General features: G+C 37.4%; 1 protein-coding gene across 2 annotated transcripts in view; it reads left to right on the top strand.

Moving 5' to 3' along the window:
• The window catches only part of cds2 (CDP-diacylglycerol synthase (phosphatidate cytidylyltransferase) 2), a 70,932-nt gene extending 51,982 nt beyond the window's left edge, over window positions 1-18,950 (top strand). For both annotated transcript variants that reach the window (XM_039768468.1, XM_039768466.1), the window contains exons 11-13: window positions 16,225-16,344; window positions 16,712-16,815; window positions 17,366-18,950. In XM_039768468.1, the coding sequence (XP_039624402.1) occupies window positions 16,225-16,344; window positions 16,712-16,815; window positions 17,366-17,492 (351 nt within the window). In that variant the 3' untranslated portion in view covers window positions 17,493-18,950. The remainder of the gene's footprint in view (window positions 1-16,224; window positions 16,345-16,711; window positions 16,816-17,365) is intronic.
• The last annotated feature ends 1,855 nt before the right edge of the window (window positions 18,951-20,805 follow it).

Here is a 20,805-nt window from a genome sequence, read left to right as displayed (position 1 = left end):
TCATTGTTCTGATCAAATCTGATCTCCTTTGTCTTTGATTCTTTTTGTCTTTTCATTACTTCTCAATGCCATGCCGGCTCTATATACTGCCTGATTAGGTGGCAGGTGGTGTCCTAGAATTTATGAAAATGTAGATATGCAGAGCTAGAAAACAAGAGTGAAAAAAAAATTACTGGTCCTGACAAAGCTTTATTAGCCATATCTGCACAACGTATCAAACATTTATTAAGGTTATTAAATGTTGCTTTTGAATTTAACATCACAGAGTCTTTTTACATAGCCCAGAATTGAATATGGGAACATGAGGGCAACCATTAAGAAGGATATCAGGGAGGCTAAAAGACAGTTGGAGAGGAATATAGCAGATAAGGCGAAAGAAGACCCTAAGAGATTCTTTCAGTATTTTAGTAGTAAAAGAACAGTCAAGGAGGAGGTCAAGTGCATCAGGAACAGTAAAGGGGAAATAAAAGAAACAGACGGTGAAATAGCGGATGCCCTAAACTTATATTTTTCTGAGGTGTTTACAAGTGAGCAAGTGGATAACCTCCCAGAGGTAAACGCGACTACTAAGGAGGTACTGAGGGATTTGGAAATTTTAGAGGGAGAAGTGCTGCTCAGATTAAATAAGATGAAATCAAACAAATCACCAGGACCAGATCATATTTATCCTTGTGTTCTTAAGGAGGCTAGTGAGTACATATATAAACCCTTGACACATATTTTTAGGAAGTCACTGCGCACTGGAGAGATTCCGAAGGACTAGAAAATGGCAAATATCATCCCATTATATAAAAAGTGTGGCAGGGCAGATCCGAGCAACTATAGGCCAGTAAGCTTAACATGCATCACAGGAAAATTGATGGAAGGGATTATTAAGGATAAGATTGAGCAACACATGGCAAGGACAGGAGTTATCCTGAACAGTCAGCATGGGTTCAGAAGAAGGAGGTCGTGTTTTACTAACATGTTGGAATTCTATGAGGAGGCAACAAAAGGATACGATCAAAGTGGAGCTTATGATATTATTTATCTGGACTTTCAGAAAACATTTGATAAAGTGCCACATGAGAGGTTGGGCATCAAATTAAAGAAGTGGTAGTTCAGGGTTATGTTTTTAGATGGGTGCAGAAATGGCCGTTGTTAAGAGTTGTGTTCCACAGGGATCAGTGCTAGGGCCACTGCTATTTTTTAATATACTGTATATGAATGATTTAAATAGGAATATAAGTAATAAGCTGGTTACGTTTTCAGATTATACCAAAATAGGTGGATTAGCAGATAATTTGGAATCTGTTATATCATTACAGAAGGACTTGGACAGCACAAGGGCTTGGACAGATTTGTGGCACATGAAATTTTATGTCAGTAAATGTAAAGTATTACACATAGGAAGTAAAAATGTTAGGTTTGAATACACAATGGGCTGTCGGAAGTTCGAGAGTACACCTTATGAGAAGGATTTAGGAGTCATAGTGGACTTTAAGCTATTGACTTCCCAACAGTGTACAGAAGCCATTAAGAAGGCTAACAGAATGTTAGGATACTATATAGCACGATGTGTGGAGTACAAGTCACAGGAGGTTCTGTTCAAACTTTATAATGCACTGGACATATGCTGTGTGCAGTTTTGGTCTCCAGGCTACAAAAAGGACATTGCAGCGCTAGAAAAGGTCCAGAGAAGAACAACTAGACTGATTCCAGGGCTACAGGGGTTGAATTATGAGGAAAGATTAAAAGTGCTGAGCCTATACAGTTTAAACAAAAGAAGATTAAGAGGTGACGTGATTGAAGTGTTTAAAATTATGAAGGGAATTAGTACAGTAGATCGAGACTTGTATCTTAAAATTAGTTCATCAAGAACACGGGGACACAGTTGGAAACTTGTTAAGGGTAAATGTCGCACAAACATTAGGAAGTTTTTCTTTACACAAAGAAACATAGACACTTGGAATAAGCTACCAAGTAGCATGGTAGACAGTAAGACGTTAGGAACTTTCAAACCGCGACTCAGTGTTTTTTTGGAAGAAATAAGTGGATAGGACTGGCGAGCTTTGTTGGGCTGAATGGCCCGTTCTCATCTAGAGTGTTCTAATGTTCTAATTAATAAAGCAGTCTGTTAATAAAATGTCTCTGGAACACCTTTACAGTTGAAGCCAAATGGACAAACACATGGCATGCTTTATTTAACATTTAATGTTTCATATTTGGGTGGCACAGTGGTAGCACTGCTGCCTCACACTAAGGAGACCTGGGTTTGCTTCCCAGGTCCTCCCTGTGTGGAGTTTGCATGTTCTCCCCGCGTCTACGTGGGTTTCCTCCCACAGTCCAAAGACATACAGGTTAGGTGGATTGGCGATTCTAAATTGTCCCTAGTGTGTGCTTGGTTTGTGTGTGTGTGTTTGTGTGCGTGTGCGCGTGCCCTGAGGTGGGCTGTTGCCCTGCCCGGGATTTGTTCTTGCCTTGCATCCTGTGTTGGCTGGGACGCTGTTTCATATTTTGGATATACAGTGGTGTGAAAAACTATTTTCCCCCTTCCTGATTTCTTATTCTTTTGCATGTTTGTCACACAAAATGTTTCTGATCATCAAACACATTTAATCATTAGTCAAATAAAGCACAAGTAAACACAAAATGCAGTTTTTAAATGATGGTTTTTATTATTTAGGGAGAAAAAAAAATCCAAACCTACATGGCCCTGTGTGAAAAAGTAATTGCCCCCTGAACCTAATAACTGGTTGGGCCACCCTTAGCAGCAATAACTGCAATCAAGCGTTTGTGATAACTTGCAATGAGTCTTTTACAGCGCTCTGGAGGAATTTTGGCCCACTCATCTTTGCAGAATTGTTGTAATTCAGCTTTATTTGAGGGTTTTCTAGCATGAACCGCCTTTTTAAGGTCATGCCATAGCATCTCAATTGGATTCAGGTCAGAACTTTGACTAGGCCACTCCAAAGTCTTCATTTTGTTTTTCTTCAGCCATTTAGAGATGGATTTGCTGGTGTGTTTTGGGTCATTGTCCTGTTGCAGCACCCAAGATCGCTTCAGCTTGAGTTGATGAACAGATGGCCGGACATTCTCCTTCAGGATTTTTTGGTAGACAGTAGAATTCATGGTTCCATCTATCACAGCAAGCCTTCCAGGTCATGAAGCAGCAAAACAACCCCAGACCATCACACTACCACCACCATATTTTACTGTTGGTATGATGTTCTTTTTCTGAAATGCTGTGTTCCTTTTAGCCAGGTGTAACGGGACATTTGCCTTCCAAAAAGTTCAACTTTTGTCTCATCAGTCCACAAGGTATTTTCCCAAAAGTCTTGGCAATCATTGAGATGTTTCTTAGCAAAATTGAGAAGAGCCCTAATGTTCTTTTTGCTTAGCAGTGGTTTGCGTCTTGGAAATCTGCCATGCAGGCCGTTTTTGCCCAGTCTCTTTCTTATGGTGGAGTCGTGAACACTGACCTTAATTGAGGCAAGTGAGGCCTGCAGTTCTTTAGACGTTGTCCTGGGGTCTTTTGTGACCTCTCGGATGAGTCGTCTCTGTGCTCTTGGGGTAATTTTGGTCGGCCGGCCACTCCTGGGAAGGTTCACCACTGTTCCATGATTTTGCCATTTGTGGATAATGGCTCTCACTGTGGTTCGCTGGAGTCCCAAAGCTTTAGAAATGGCTTTATAACCTTTACCAGACTGATAGATCTCAATTATGTCTGTTATCATTTGTTCCTGAATTTCTGTGGATCTTGGCATGATGTCTAGCTTTTGAGGTGCTTTTGGTCTACTTCTCTGTGTCAGGCAGCTCCTATTTAAGTGATTTCTTGATTGAAACAGGTGTGGCAGTAATCAGGCCTGGGGGTGGCTATGGAAATTGAACTCAAGTGTGATACAACACAGTTAGGTTATTTTTTAACAAAGGGGCAATTACTTTTTCACACAGGGCCATGTAGGTTTGATTTTTTTTTCTCCCTAAATAATAAAAACCATCATTTAAAAAATGCATTTTGTGTTTACTTGTGTTATATTTGACTAATGGTTAAATGTGTTTGATGATCAGAAACATTTTGTGTGACAAACATGCAAAAGAATAATAAATCAGGAAGGGGGCAAATAGTTTTTCACACCACTATATATATATATATAAGTATATTTGACTTTCTGAGATTATAGTTAGATATTTTAATGTACTTTAAGTAAAGATATCTTAAATGTAGTTTTTGATGTCTAAAATGCATTAGCTGGTCAAATGTAAATTGTGAAATTTTAATTTTCCTTAGTCCTAATTAATATATACTGTTGATTCTGTCCTGACCAAAATTTCCTTTCTGATGTAACCCAGAGGCTGGAGTTGCAAGAGTAAAATTGTATGTGGTCATACACTAGGCACCAGCTTGCATCAAATATTTTATTTTGGGAAATACATTGGGCTCTTGTCCTGATCTACAGTGCTATAAGTATTCATTTTGAAGAAGTCATAAAATGTTCAGTTAAGAACAGTAGAAAATGTTCAAACTGTGATGTGGTTACTGCATGAGTACAGCAGTCAAGTCTTTTAAAGTGTTAGGAAACACCTGGTTTATTAGTCATAAGAAGTTTAAAATCTAAATGCTAAAAGTTCCTTTTGAAAACAAATAGCCTTGTTTAGACTACCACTTTGGTGTGCACTTATTCTGATTTTTTTCAAACATCTGACACAGATCTAACTTTAGCGTGCTGTACACCAATCAGTAAATGCTGCTTAGAAGTATTATGTTCTACTGGTGAATCTCTTTTCCACAATAGATTACCATTTTTAAACGTTGTAGAGCAGGAGTTATCAAATAGATTCAACCTGGGGCCAAATTCATGCAGACCAAATACTATGAACCAGATCCTGCTGTAACAAAGAACCCAACCGCCATCCACAACACCTAACACTTGAGGCACACTTCATCGTTCATTTTGGAGCTCTCATGCAGTTGCCCCCTTATTCACACACACAGAGACACACACAAAGTCCGGTCATACCAGGTAAACTATTTATGCAAGGTAATACAATACAATACAATACAATACAATACAGTTTATTTTTGTATAGCCCAAAATCACACAGGAAGTGCCGCAATGGGCTTTAACAGGCCCTGCCTTTTGACAGCCCCCCAGCCTTGACTCTCTGAGAAGACAAGGAAAAACTCCCAATAAAAACCTTGTAGGGAAAAATGGAAGAAACCTCGGGAAAGGCAGTTCAAAGAGAGACCCCTTTCCAGGTAGGTTGGGCGTGCAGTAGGTGTCAAAAGTAGGGGGTCAATACAATACAATATACACAACAGAACAATTCCTTAAGACAGCATAATAAAAATTTTAGAATTACGGTTTAACAGTAGATGATATGACATAATTAGGTTTGAATATTTTTAGAGTCCTGGAGACCTCATCCATCTAGCTGCATCTCCATTTGGCCATGCCACGGCTGAAACATTGCTCCGATGAAAGGACCCCTCTTTCCCATGATTCCTGTGATCCTCCATCAGGGATGACTTTACCATAGGCAGGCAAACAACTTGGCAGGTGGGCCGTGGCACCAATGGCCACATTTGGGTACCGAGAAAAGAAACAGAATAGGTGAGGGTTAGTATTCAAATATAATTATCATGTTACTTATGTTATAGTGCTAATGACTAACAACAGAGATGCAGTATGTACAGTTAATCAGCAGCTCTAGTCAGGATATGCTAAACTGAAGTAGTGAGTCTTCAGCCGGGATTTAAAGGCTGAGACCGAGGGGGCATCTCTTATGGAAGCAGGAAGACCATTCCACAGTTTAGGGGCCCTGTAACTAAAAGCTCGACCTCCCACTCCTAAGCAGACCGGCATCTTGAGATCTTAATGTGCGCTCAGGTTTGTAAGTCATGATAAGTTCAGACAAGTAAGCTGGACCTTGGCCGTTTAATGCTTTATATGTTAAAAGGAGGATTTTGAAATCTGCCCTAAATTTAACTGGGAGCCAGTGTAAAGATTTAAGAACTGGGGTTATGTGTTCATATTTTCTTGTTCTTGTAATAATTCTTGCAGCCGCATTTTGGATTAACTGGAGGCTGTATAGAGAACAGTTTGAACAGCCAGTGAACACCGCATTGCAGTAGTCAATCCTACTAGAGATAAATGCATGAATTAATTTCTCACAATCCTGTTTATTTAGAAAGCGCCTTAATTTCCTAATATTTTTAAGATGGAAAAAACAGGTTTTGGACGACTTTGTAATATGCGCTTTAAATGACATGCTAGAGTCAAAGATAACTCCTAGATTGCGGGCTGATTCAGTAAAATTAATTGGGATTCCAACTGAGTTAAATGGCGACAAAATATTGCTGTGATCAGCGTCATTCCCTCCAACAATTAACATCTCTGTTTTATCTGTATTTAAAGACAAGTAGTTCTCATTCATCCATTCCTTTAATTCACTAACACAACTAATTAAAGACAACATCGGAGAAACTTCATTTGATTTAAATGAAAGGTATAACTGGGTGTCATCTGCATACGAGTGAAAATTAACATTATGTTTCCTAATGAGAGATCCCAGTGGAAGCATGTAAAGTGAAAACAGTAAAGGTCCCAGTACTGAGCCCTGCGGACACCATATTCAACTTCTGTGTATAATGATGGAGTACTGTCTGCACATTTCTGTACATACTGGAATCGATTTGATAAATAAGAACTGAACCAAGCGAGCACGGGGCCTGTAAGCCCAACATCATTTTCTAGCCTGTGCAGTAAAATAGAATGGTCAATGGTGTCAAACGCTGCACTTAAGTCCAACAACATAATTACAGTGGAATTTCCTTCATCAGAGGATATCAGAATGTCATTTACAACCCGTGTTAGTGCCGTTTCTGTACTATGACCAGTGCGAAAGCCAGACTGGAATTTCTCAAATAAATTGTAATGCGTAAGGTGTGACTGAAGCTGACTGGCGACTACTTTCTCTAGTATTTTAGAGAGAAATGGTAAATTTGAAATAGGCCTATAGTTATTTAGTATGTGTGGGTCTAGGTCTGACTTTTTAAGTAAAGGTTTAATGACTGACACTTTTAGTGCATCAGGTACTGTGCCATGCAATAATGAACTATTGATAATGTTTAGAATTGGTGCTACAAGAACATCCATTGCACTTTTTACTAGTTTTGTTGGCACTGGATCTAGGGAACAAGTAGTGGGCTTCATTTTCGAAATTAAAGTTAAGACTTCCTGCTCAGTTACAGGATTAAAATTATTAAAGTGCTGAATGCAATGTGAGACAGGGTCTGCTAAGCTAGTATTTGGTTTGTACTGTGATGCTGAGATCTGGGATCTTATATTTTTAATTTTCTCATTGAAGAAGTTCATAAAGTCTGTACTGCTAATATCTGTTGGTATTTTGCACTGTTGATCTGAATTCCCATTTGTTAATTTAGCCACTGCTCTAAAAAGTACCCTAGGATTTTTATTATTGCTATCTATTAATGTAGAATAGTATTCTGAGCGAGCTTTAAAGAGGGCCTTTTTATATTTATTAACACTCTCTGTCCATGCAATTTGAAAGACATGTAGCTTTGTTGTTCTCCATCTGCGCTCCAGTTTTCGACACTCTAATTTAAGAGCTCGAGTGTTTTCATTAAACCAGGGAGAGTTTCTATGTGCTTTGATCACTTTTGTTTTAAGGGGAGCCACTGTGTCCAGAGCATCTCTCAAGGTCACATTATAATGTGATGTTAGCTGATCTAAATTGTTTTCCACGTTTACATTTGATGTTAACTGATCTAAATGGTTTTCCACAATTACACTCGACTTACTCAAGGTATCTTGAATCTTCAGGATTCATTCTGGTGTTACTATTGTGAAGTTCCCAGAATTATTATGAACAAATGTAGTGGTTTTGATAATGGATTAATAAATCACAATATTTATAAATATAACAAAAATTTAATATACCCTTTCTGGCCAGTTCGGTCTGTATTGGATAAGGTAACTGCTTTTGCATGTTGACAGCAGTACAAGATGACATCATGACTCCTGATAATCTGTTATGCCTTTATTTTGATTGATTAGGATAACTCTGTGCCCCCATTATGCTGATTTAAACACTACCATTTAACAGCAGGTTTAGATAACAATAAAGTTATTTAGCATGGCGTGCAAGTTATAATGATTACAGCTCTCAGCTGATTAGTCACATCATTGCGCTTTTAAACCACAAACCATTTCTTATTTATTTCTGAATTAACTTCATAATGAGATAAGTGCTGCGGTGGGTTGGCACCCTGCCCAGGATTAGTTCCTGCCTTGTGCCCTGTGTTGGCTGGGATTGGCTCCAGCAGTCCCCCGTGACCCTGTGTTTGGTTTCAGCGGGTTGGAAAATGGATGGATGGATGGATGGATGAGATAAGTGTTGCAATAATTAAATCTTTTCCTGTCTTATAAAAGCAGCCTGATTTTATGGGGTTGAACCATGACAGTTTTTTGATAATACCTCCACTCCTTCACTGAAATTGAAATGCTTTATAATTGAAGCATTGAAGAATTGAAGAATTTCATACTGACCATCCATTCATCCTTTTATTCATTTCCTAACTTGTTTATCTAATTAAAGGTCACTTTCATTGATAGAAATAGACATAATTAATATCAGAGCTAGCTGAATATAGAATTTGCAGACATTACATACAGCATAAAAATCCACATTATCACTAGGGTAATATAAATGGGTTCTGTGAGAAGAGTTTATTATGGCAACTTCATTAGTGCTGCAAGCAGAAGCTGGTGCTTAACAAGAAATGGAACTAAATAAACTGACTCTTTAAAAAACTTCTTTTTTTAAACTATTATCTACTGTATACTAATAAAAGGCAAAGCCCTCACTCACTCTCTCCCCCCAACGTCCCGTGTAGGTAGATGGCTGAAATTTGGCAGGCTCATTCCTTAAAGCTTACTTACAAAAGTTGGACAGGTTTCATTTTGAAATTCTACGCGTAATGGTCATAACTGGAACGTATTTTTGTCCATATACTGTAATAGAATGCCGTGGGAGGCGGAGTTTCGTATTAAAGCATTTAACCAATCACATCTCAGCCATCTTTTGTTGCCAGGCAGAGAGGCTTTCACAATATGTTGTGGAGGCACTCTAACACAGAATAAATGTCGATTATGTGTTGCTTCAACCAATCAGATTTTGAGTTGGTGTCAGTAGGGCCCTCTAGCAGGCGTATGGCAACGTCACCGTATTCAGACCCATTGATTGGATAGAAGCCGATATGAGGAACTCTCGAGGCCACTGAGCACATAAGCGCTCCGGCGAAAGATCGTCCGTGCACTACGGCCAACTCCATGGCAGGATTCTGGACAATATTATTTGCCAGACACAGACCAGATTTCAAGACCACGAAAACCTGATGTTTTTCACGCTCCTCGAGCCCCAGAAGTTTTGGGAATACAAGAAAAATTTCATGCATGCAGCCTTCTCCACTTTAACACAAGAGCCACGGAGCGCTTTTTGATCTGTCTCGGCTAAAAACAGAACTGACTGTAATGCATGCCATGGATGATTTTGCAGGAAAATCTCCCACTGATCTCCTTGACTTCCTTCATCAGAAAAATCTGAATGAGAGCATGGAGCAGCTGTTCACATTGGTATATTTGGCGGTGAGCATTCCTGTGTAAACTGCTTCTGTTGAGCGGACATTTTCAGCCCTAAAGTGAACTGAAACTTATGCCAGAAATACCATAGGGTGGGTTCGCCTTTCAGCATTAGCTTCGATGGCGATAGAAAGTGAGGTTTTGATGGAACTGAAGCGCACGGATAATCCATATGACAGAGTAATTGAACTGTTTTTGAGGAAAGAGAGGACGATGGATTTTGTTTACAAATAATCCGAATTTTTGTTGAGTAAAATGTTGCGATTCTCCTAAATAATATTGCAAGTTTATAAGTTATTATTGATGTTTTTTATGTGCGTCGCAGCTGTGGTTGCAGTAGAAAGGAACTTCTTCATTCCTGGTTTGTCTATTCAATAAAGGCATTTATTGTGGCTACAGGAGTTATGTTTTATATATATATATATATATATATATATATATATATATATATATACACCCGATCTACATACTGTCAAATAAGCGAACCACATGCCGTGGCACAACATGAGAGGCTTCGCCTCTAGCGCTGGCGTCCGAGGTTCGATTCCCAAGAGGGGTGCAGTGAGTGTGTACGCCTGATGAGCCCAGAATTAGGGCGAAACACGTGCCGCGTACTGTTTGCATTATTTGACAGTAAAACTATTTCAATATATTCAATATATATATATCAGCGCTTCCCGATTCATTTTACCCTTGCACCCCCTTGGTTTGAGAAGAAGTATGAAACATATTTCTGTCGACTAAATAAAAATTACTTATATTTAAAATTTAAATAGAACTTGAACAGATATGATAGTTCATAATACCCACGCAGCACTAAGTGCACGTAAGAGCAGGAGTCATCTGTTTTAACAAGTGGAGTATTGCACTGATACGAAATAGCCTGCCCATTTAATTATTTAGGAATGGATAAATAATTTAAGATTTTGTACAAATAATGTTTTTAATTTTTCTTCCTCGATGAATTCTGGCACCCCTAGCAACAGCTGCTCGCACCCCAAAGGAGAGATATATAGAGATATAGATAGATATATAGACATATAGATATATATATATATATATATATGTATATATATATATGTATATATATATATGTATATATATATATGTATATATGTATGTATGTATGTATATGTATATATATATGCATATATGTATATATATATGTATATATGCATATATATATATGTATATATGCATATATATATATATATATATATATATATATATATATGTATATGTGTATATATGTATATATATATATGTATATGTGTATATATGTATATATGTGTATATATATATATATATATATATGTATATATATATGAGACAGCAACACTCATAACAGTGACAAAACAATTACATTGATTACATTGACAATCATGTTACGGTATTTTCAAAATGTTTCCTTTTCTTTTTCATTACTTCTTTAACACACTACCTCTCCTCTGCAAAGCGCAGGTATTTTTCTAGTTTTCTACATAAATCTGAATCACTGATTTAAACCTAAAGCTTACTTTTAATCAGCTGATACCAATACAGCTGCCAAAGAGGTTGCAGACAGTAGGCCATGCTTCTGTCATATAGGAGGTTTGGCCTGAATTTGTGTTCAACTGTGTTTATTTACTTGCCTTGTAAAATGTCTTTAAAGGTCATTCATGCAAAGGGTAGCTGGAGAGAAAAGAAACCATCTATTGTTCACTTGCAGCAGAAGATATTTAAAAGCATGACAGCAATAAGTTACCTCAAGTATCATTGTCATGGGACAAACTAAGCTGCCATTTACCAGACACAAACATATATTCCAAGGAATAAATATAACAAATGGAAAGTGTTACAGTGGAACCTCGGTTTGAGAGAGTAACTTGGTTTACGAGTGATTTGCAAGACAGGCTAAAATTTTTAATAAATTTTGACTTGATAAACAAGCGACGTCTCTCACTACGAGTAGTATGTATACGCTTTGTCTGCTGACAACTGAGCTGATGGGTCTTCTCTCTCTCTCTCTCTCTCTCTCTTGCTGCGGGATTGTGGGCAATCATCTTCTATTCTCCGTCTGAGTCAGCGTGCCTCAATCATATAGTCAACATCCTGACAAGCGGATGTTTACTACAGCATTGTGACTGTGTGTGTGTGCGCGCACTGTGACGTGTGAGTCCCCGTCTTGCACCACCATCTTTATTTAGCTTGAAACAGCAACAGCACCGTCATTTATTGTAGCAGGATCTGCCACTCTCCTATACACAGGCACAGCAGTCAGGCAGGGTTGTGGCCAAGTAGTACTGTGCCCTGCGCATTTATAATATTCCTTGTTCCTTGTATCACCCACTGACGGCAGGCACTTATAGCATGTCCGCGATCTTTCTGGATTCGCTTTTTACAGCGAACTGCTACAGCGCTGGGAGACTGCGATTGCTTTGGGACATTTTTCTGAATGTCGTCCCGTTCGGTGGAATCTCACAAGAATTTAGAAACTCACTCACACCAGCCATGATTTTTTTCAAAGGTAAAGTGCAGGTTAATTTGTTTTATGTATTTTTACTTTATATTTTGTATTAATAATTTTTATATGAATAGTTTTGGGTTATGGAACGAATCATCTGAGTTTCCATTATTTCTTATGGGGAAATTCACTTTGATATATGAGTGCTTTGGACTGCGAGCACGTTCCTGGAATGAATTATGCTCACAAACCGAGGTTCCACTGTATACAGTATTTGCAGCGGAGAAGTAGTGTGTTAAAGAAGTTATGAAAAAGAAAAGGAAACAATTTAAAAATAACGTAAGATGATTGTTAATGTCATTGTTTTGTCACTGATATGAGTGTTGCTGTCATATATATATATAGACACAGACACACACACATATATATATATATATATTGTGAAAGCTGGCCCCGGCACAGATAGACGGACAACATTTTCTCACCCATCACACTGTTTATTTACACTATGTACAATAATCATGAAAGTCACGTGCACTCACAACCCCAGTGCCTCCAGCACTGATTCCCCCAAGTCCAGGGCCCACAGTTCTGTGCCTTGCTTCCTGGCCGCCTCCTGTCCTCGCTCTCCAGCTCAGTCCGCTTCCTCCCGACTTCCACCAATGACTGGAGGGAGGTGGCCCCTTAAATAAGGCTCCCGGATGAGCCCCAGGTGTTCCGTCCTTAGCCAAGCGTGGCGGAAGTGTCGGCTGTCTTCCTGGCAGCTCTCCGGGTGCCACACAAAGTCTTCCCCCCGCACTTCCTGGTGTGGTGGAAGTGCCGGGCTCCCGGATATTAGGCACCGGGCGCCGCCTGGCGGTGGCCACGGGTCCCTACAGGGCTGGGCTTCAAAGCCCTGTACCCGAGGCCCCCTGCCTAACCAGGACGGACGCCCCACTCTGTCTGGAGGAGGCACTCGCCCTCCTCCGGTCCTCCAAGGCATCCCGGCCGGGCTCCAGCCCCGACCGGCAACCGCACGGGATAAACCGGCATCGGGGCGCCGCCTGGCGGTGACCACGGGCCCCTACAGGGAAGGGCTTCCATGCCGTCAACCCGTGGCCCCCAACAGAACCAGGACGGACACCCCCTCGCGGTCTGGAGGAGGCACAAGCCCTCCTCACGTCCTCCTGGGCGTCCCGGCCGGGCTCCAGCCCGGCGGGGCCTAATATATATATATATATATATATATACACATATATACATATACATATATAGCAAAATACCCGCGCTTTGCAGCGGAGAAGTATTGTGTTAAAGAAGTCATGAAAAAGAAAAGGAAACATTTTAATAATAACGTAACATGATTGACAATGTAATTGTTTTGTCATTGTCATGAGTGCTGCTGGTGTATATATATATATATATATATATATATATATCTACATATCTACATATATACACACACACATATGCATACATCTATCTATCTATCTATCTCCTTTGGGGTGCGAGCAGCTGTTGCTGGGGGTGCCAGAATCCATTGAGGAAGAAAAATTAAAAACATTATTTGTACAAAATCTTAATTTATCTATCCATTCCTAAATAATTAAATGGGCAGGCTATTTCGTATCAGTGCAATACACTGCTTGTTAAAACGGATGACTCCTAATCGTACGTGCGCTTAGTGCTGCGTGGGTATTATGAACTATCATATTTGTTCAAGTTCTATTTAAATTTTAAATATAAGTAATTTTTATTTGGTCGACAGAAATATGTTTAGTAGGAATGAAAGTTAAATTTAATCATCATTGCATAAATTTTTCTTCACCATAGAAATTTAAAGACTAAATCCAACTTCCATTCCTACCAAAGATATTTCTGGCGACTAAATAGAACCTACTTATATCCAAATTCGAGCTATTGAGCTGTCGCCTGCCTGCCTGAATAAGTCACCCTCGCCTCGCTCTTACTTTTTTTTACAGTTTATTTAATTATGGCTAGTCACAGAAAAATTATGACATGGAAGGAGGATTGCACTGAGTATGGCTTTACCAAAACAATTATTGATGGTGAATCGATTATTCATAAAGCTTCAATTGGTGATCTCTTTTTCTGTGTTAACCTCATATTTTTTCATACTTGTTCTCAAACCAAGGGGGTGCGAGGGTAAAATGAATCGGGAAGCGCTGATCAATGTAATCGGTGTACCAGGAAATCATGCCTTGACAGAAGTTCTCCTTTGCTTGGAATTGAAAGTGTGATTAAATGCATTATTTTTTAACGCGTTATGGAGCACATGCATCGAAGCTTCTCAGCTGTGCTTGTGCTAAGAAAAGGAAACATTTTAAAAATAACGTAACACGATTGTCAATGTAACCTTTTGTAAGTAGTGCCTGGAGGATTCAGTGTGAAGAAACTCTAGAGACAGCGTGTGTATTAACTTGTGGATTTTTCTGTGAGTATTTGGTGGCAGCGTCACAAAGTTGGTTACTCAAGACAGCGTTAGCTGCAGAGCTCAGCTCACAGCGAAATGAGGTGAATGGGAGGGGAGATGATGACGTCACTCCCCCACCCGCCTTAACTGTCGATACCCCACAAACACAGTCTCTCGGAATTTGCATAAGCACAGCCCTTGACCTGCAATTTTAACTTAGTTACAAAGTGATGAAAACTCTTGTTTATATCCTGCGTCTTCTCATTAAACTTGTATCCCGCATTACCCGTGGGCATGACAAACGCCAGCGGCAGCCTGTCTATAAACTTAATTTAAACTTTAGGTTTACACCGTGCTTTGTTTCCGAAATAGCAGCTCTCATGAATATGGTTGTATATGTCAATCGCTCGGTTCTTATTGTTTCGCTGCCTTCTCAATTATATAATGCATGTTTTCTTCAGCGCTTTTTGGAGCTCTTCCTGGTTTTCTACGTACTGCGTTGATAGTCAGTTCACGTGATTACGTGGGAGTCGTGATGATGTCACACGAAACTCCGCCCCCCATGGCTTTCGAGCTCAACTCCATTACAGCATATGGAGAAAAATAGCTTCCAGTTATGACCATTACGCGTAGAATTTCGAAATGAAAACTGCCCAACTTTTGTAAGGAAGCTGTAAGGAATGAGCCTGCCAAATTTCAGCCTTCCACCCACACGGGAAGTTGGAGAATTAGTGATGAGTGAGTCAGTCAGTGAGTGAGTGAGTCAGTGAGGGCTTTGCCTTTTATTAGTATAAATGTGAGGTATTACACTTAGAAAGTAGACATGTTAGATTTGAATACATAATGGGGGATCTGAAACTTGAAAGTACCCCTTATGAGAAGGTTCTATGAGTCATGGTGGACTCATCAATATCTACATCTTGGCAGTGGACAGAAGCCACTAAGAAGGCTAACAGAAGAGTTGCAGTGTTTAAAGTTACAAAAGGAATTAGTCCAGTGGATTCAGGCTGTTGCTTTAAAATGAGTTCAACAAGATCATTTAGACATATTTGGAAATTTGTTATGGGTAAACATTTACACATATATGGGAAAGTTTTTCTTCATACACAGAACTATAGACACATGAATAAATTATGGTAGGGACATTCCATACTGAGCTTGATGTTATTTTGGAGAAATTAGGTGAATGGGATTAACAAGCTTTTTTGGGCTGAATGGCCTGGTATTATCACATGTTTCTAATGTTACAAGAGATCCAAATTCTGAGGATTTTATCAGGATACTCGACCAAATGAAAAATGGTTTCACTGAATTTACTAAGTGCTTGGTTAACACAGGCATGACTTCTGAGAGGACTCTCCGGGAGACATGTAGAATGCAATTTAGGGTTGTGGGATAGGACTTTATTTGTGTTTTAATTGAGCAGGAACCTTTAAAATATGAGCTGGAATGAGCTTAAGAAATTGGTCACACATAGCGGACTGCTCTGTGAAGCCATGCATGCTGCCTCAACTCCCACCTTCCCTCTGGAACATTTTAAATAATCTTTTAGATTAATGATGCAGAGTGATACAGATTTTTATATTCTAGATATTGTACTGTTTTTTTTTAAAAAAACATGTTAATTTAGTTTATAAAAAGTATATAATGTTATGCTTTTTTCCTGCTGTTTCTGAATTTTATTGCACTTAATTGATTTTCCATTATTTTTTTTCTTCCTTTAGAAAACAATCCGCATGTACCCATTCCAAATCCACAGCGTGGCACTCTCTGCCTTTGCCTCTCTTATTGGTCCTTTTGGAGGATTTTTTGCTAGTGGGTTTAAACGAGCTTTCAAGATCAAAGTAAGTACGATTTTGGCAGTCTTATTAAATCACTGCAGCATCAAGTTCAACTTTGATCTTTCTGGGGCATTTTGTCTTTTTTTTCTTTTACCTCTATGTGGTTTTTATTTTATTCCATTTAACTAACTATATCCTTGGATAATTTAGTGTCACTGAAATATGCAGAATGTTTTTTGATTACATCTGAAAGTATTACAGTATTAGGCCAAAATAATTTTGAACCAACTGTCACAAGTGGGTGTTCTTAAGATATAAAAGTATGTTTTATTGCACTGTCGTTATTGCTGAAGGGGAAGCCATAAAGGTGTGGTGGACTTATGAAAGGAACTACAACAGAGTACCTCCAGTTGTGATTTCTTTTCTGCAGGATTTTGCCAATACTATCCCGGGCCACGGTGGAATTATGGACCGATTTGACTGCCAATATATCATGGCCACTTTTGTCAATGTCTACATTGCCAGCTTCATCAGGTACTATAGATAGTTAATAAAGATGCTGTTAACACCTGCCTATACTTTCATATAGCTGAAGTTGTAGTGCAATAGAAAGTGCTAAAATATCGAGTATCATTTACTGTTTTTGCTAGGGTGGTGAATGGTTGCTGGATGGGGTGAGCTGTTGGGTTTGTACATGAATGAGTGTGGTGTTCTGAGCACAAGTGTTTTATCATCAGGCATACAGAAGAAGCTAAATGGCACCATACACTACATGTGCATATTCTGTTTCATATGTCAGCAGCTACTGTACTTTATTTTTGTTCTCATTACTTTTCTTCACATATCCTAAATTCAGCCTGTTAGTGATACATATAGTCAAATATATGCAATTGGCATATAGTTGTATATGATTTGATATTTTTTGTTCATAAATATCTGTAGGTGATACATTTTCACTGCCAAATAGTATCTTGACTAATGAGTTACACAGCTTTTTCTTGTATTAGGCTGCTTTTTTTTTTGTTTCCTCTGAAAACAGGAAGTTATGTTTGTCCTTGATGTTGTTAATCTTCTTGATTTTTAGGGGGCCAAACCCCAGCAAAGTAATGCAACAGCTTCTTGCTTTGAGACTTGACCAGCAACTTCAGATATTCAACACTCTCAAATCCCACTTGATTGAAAAGGGGCTTCTATCTGAGGAAGTAGCATAGATGGACCAGAGCTGAGGAATGGTGGAGTTTGAATGTGGGCAGAGATGGAAGTGAAATTCTCGTACAGAACCTGGCATCCACTCCTAGCTTTTTATTTATGGTTATATTTTAAATTGAGTTTTTATTGTGGATTTCTCTTCTAAGTACATACATGCTTTTCAGCTGCTATTATATGAGCGATAATTTTCCTTTTTTAACATACAATGGTGTTAATCAGACAGAATTTGATTTGGTAATTTAATAAGCTCAGGCATGGATGGATAGTCATCATGTCAAGATTTTTTAATTTAAAATTATCTATAAATCTATCCTTCAACATTGAAGTGTTTAGGGCAGTGAATGACTGAATACATGCATGTCTTTGTGTATGTTGAAAAGAAAATATGACTTATGTTCCTCTGCCTAGCTTCCATATTTATGATCAGTGAACCATCCCAGCACATCTTCTGTACTCAAGATGCTCACTGTCCAATTTAGAATTATGAAAAATTGCAGTATCCAAACAGCAAAACTCTGGACACCTTTATGGATTCATGCTGTTTTTTTCTGAAGTTAGTAAGCATTTAAAATGAATTAACACAAAATCATAGAAAAAACTAACTAGTTATTTTATGGAGAATCAATCCTGCCTCTGTTGTAGGGAATTTCACCAATGTAAGTATCAACTTGTGGGTTTTTTAAAATTATGGTCTGTTTAAGAGCCAATATGCAGTGCAGTATAGAGTTGGATTTACATATTTATTTCTAATATTTGCCATATAGTAGGCATGTTTCCTTTATTTGGTTAAGATAACATAAGAGAAATATGTCTTCAGTATATTGAAAGGATGAACACAGTCAGCTTGCAATATAATGTTAATGAAAGCAGGTTGGCTGTTTGAGTGTAGGGAGAAAAAAATGTATTTTAAGATGTGCACATTTTAGTGAAAGTACTGCTGGAGTTAGTTGTATCAAATACTTTCAGCAGCAGTCATTAGATAATAGAAGACCAAATGTTAATGACTGAAAAAGTGCATAAAGGGAGAAATTATATTTCAAGCAATAGTCCTTACAAACATAATGCCAAAAAAGAGAGAGGTTGCTAATCACAAGGCCAGCACTCTACTTTTATTAAGTAAGCCTTTATTAAGTGTTTAACATAACAGTGGACTGTTACAAAACATGACAAAAAAAGACCTTATGCTTTCAAACTCTTAAATGGTAGTTGTGAATTCTGTTTATTTTTTTGTTTCCACAGTTTACATTGACTAAGTTTTATTTTTATTTCATACCATTCCCTTAGACAGCTTTTCCTTATGTTTATTATTCATTTACTGATAGATTTCTTATGAAATTGTAATAACTTATAATTGTAAAATAAAATTCAGGTTTTTATGAGGTTGGTTGAGGCAGATTAAAAGAAGAGTAGACTGTTAAGAATGTAATGTTTTTGTCTATATGCATGAACACATATTTATATATAATATAGTATACTATATATAAGATTTTGTATGTATATATAAATATAAAAATATATATATATATATATATATATACACACTGTATATATAAATTATGTTTGTGCACAGATATCTGAACAGATATATAACCGTTAGAGTTATATATATATATATATATAATATATATATATTATATATATGTATAATATATATATATATATGTATAATATATATATATATATATATATATATATATATAATATATACATATATATATATATATATATACATATATACATATATAAACAAACACATACACAGAGTAGGTAAATAATGCAAGGACAGGTATGATTAAATGAGTAGCTCAACACATTTTAAGACTGCATTCGACTACAGTATACAGAATTCAGTTTGATTTCTTATATCAATGGCCTGTGAAATGTGTAGAGACAAACGTATGAAGCCATGAACGCTGTACTCTTTGCTCAGTGTCCTTCATGTGTTAGTGGCAAAAGGACCAAAAGAGAGGCAAGCCAATCTTCATAACCCTGCTCATTTTTGATATGTTAAAGTGAAGGAGCTTTAGCTATAGGAGCAAAGAAACGGGTTGTTAAAATCAAAAGGCATTTCTGCAAATATAGTCTGAGTACACATCTTCAGTCCTCCTTTCCCCCTCAACTGGGAAAACAGAAAAAAAGATGCTTATGTCCATATTTGCTGTAAAGGTGTTTTTTGTGTTTAGGAGGTATTAGTGTATCTGTTCGAATAGCACATTTGTTATCTTCATTCAAAAATTACTCAAAATGCTCATATCCTAGATTTTTCCCTACTGTACATACACTAGAGCAAAACAATAAATGAAAATTCTGAGATTATGCATTGGGTTCAAACATAAACTGATAATGCCATATCGAAACACTGTTACAGTATATCTGTTAGGTTTAGTTTTGTCTATAATCACTGGGACTTTTGTGATTTTTGTTTGTTTGTTTGTTTGTTTTTTTACTGCTGCACATTTTGTTTTCAAATTATTTTCCCATTCATGTTCTATTTTGTAATGTTCTCTTCTTTGAATCCATCTGCAATTTTAAAACAAGTGCAGATTGAATCAGTAAGGTCACTACTTTGTACTGGGAGACAAATCACAAGACTGATGTGAAAAATTGCACAGAGATACTTGGAATGAATTGTAAATATTTATATGTAAATGTTTTGCAGTTTTTCAAATATGTAATGTCCATTATAATTTAATCTGTGTATAAGAGAATGCTCCTCAAGTATATGTATGTTTATACATTTTACGCATTTTTTAGAATTAGTTTTATCAAAAGCTTAAGAGTTTATGATAAAACTCCACTTATTAAAATAGACATTTTCCTGAATTAGTAGGTGGTATTTTTAAAATTATGATTTAAGAAAAAAAAAAAGTACCACCTTCTTATAAGATTTAAGTCTTGTACACGTTGTTTTCTGTTTTGCTTTGCAAATGTACTTTTACCTTTGGATAGATTTATACAATATGTTAGTCAAACTTGTGAGCATTTTTATGGGTTTAGTTATTTTAGGTCAAAATTAAGTTTTCAATTAATTGATTTTTTTTATTTTTTGGTCATACTTGTGAAGGTTATAAAAAAATCTTTTGTAAGTGAGAGCCATAATGTATCTGAACTTCTATAGATAGTTGAAGAGATTCATATATGAAGAGTTATTTTTAAATAATAATATGTAAACTTGAATGTTAAACACAGTGTTGGTTCTCCTTCAGTGGTGTTTGTGAATTTAATTTCTTTTTTAATTCAGTATATCTTATCAAAGCAGATTCTAATGCTCTGAAGACCAAACGTGTCGCCTTTTTGCCAAGGTAACTTTGAAAG

Source organism: Polypterus senegalus, chromosome 11 (assembly GCF_016835505.1).
Source record: "Polypterus senegalus isolate Bchr_013 chromosome 11, ASM1683550v1, whole genome shotgun sequence".
Classification (NCBI taxonomy): Eukaryota; Metazoa; Chordata; class Cladistia; order Polypteriformes; family Polypteridae; genus Polypterus; species Polypterus senegalus.
The sequence above is the reverse complement of the archived record's forward strand: the minus strand, read 5'-3'. Positions and strand labels throughout refer to the sequence as shown.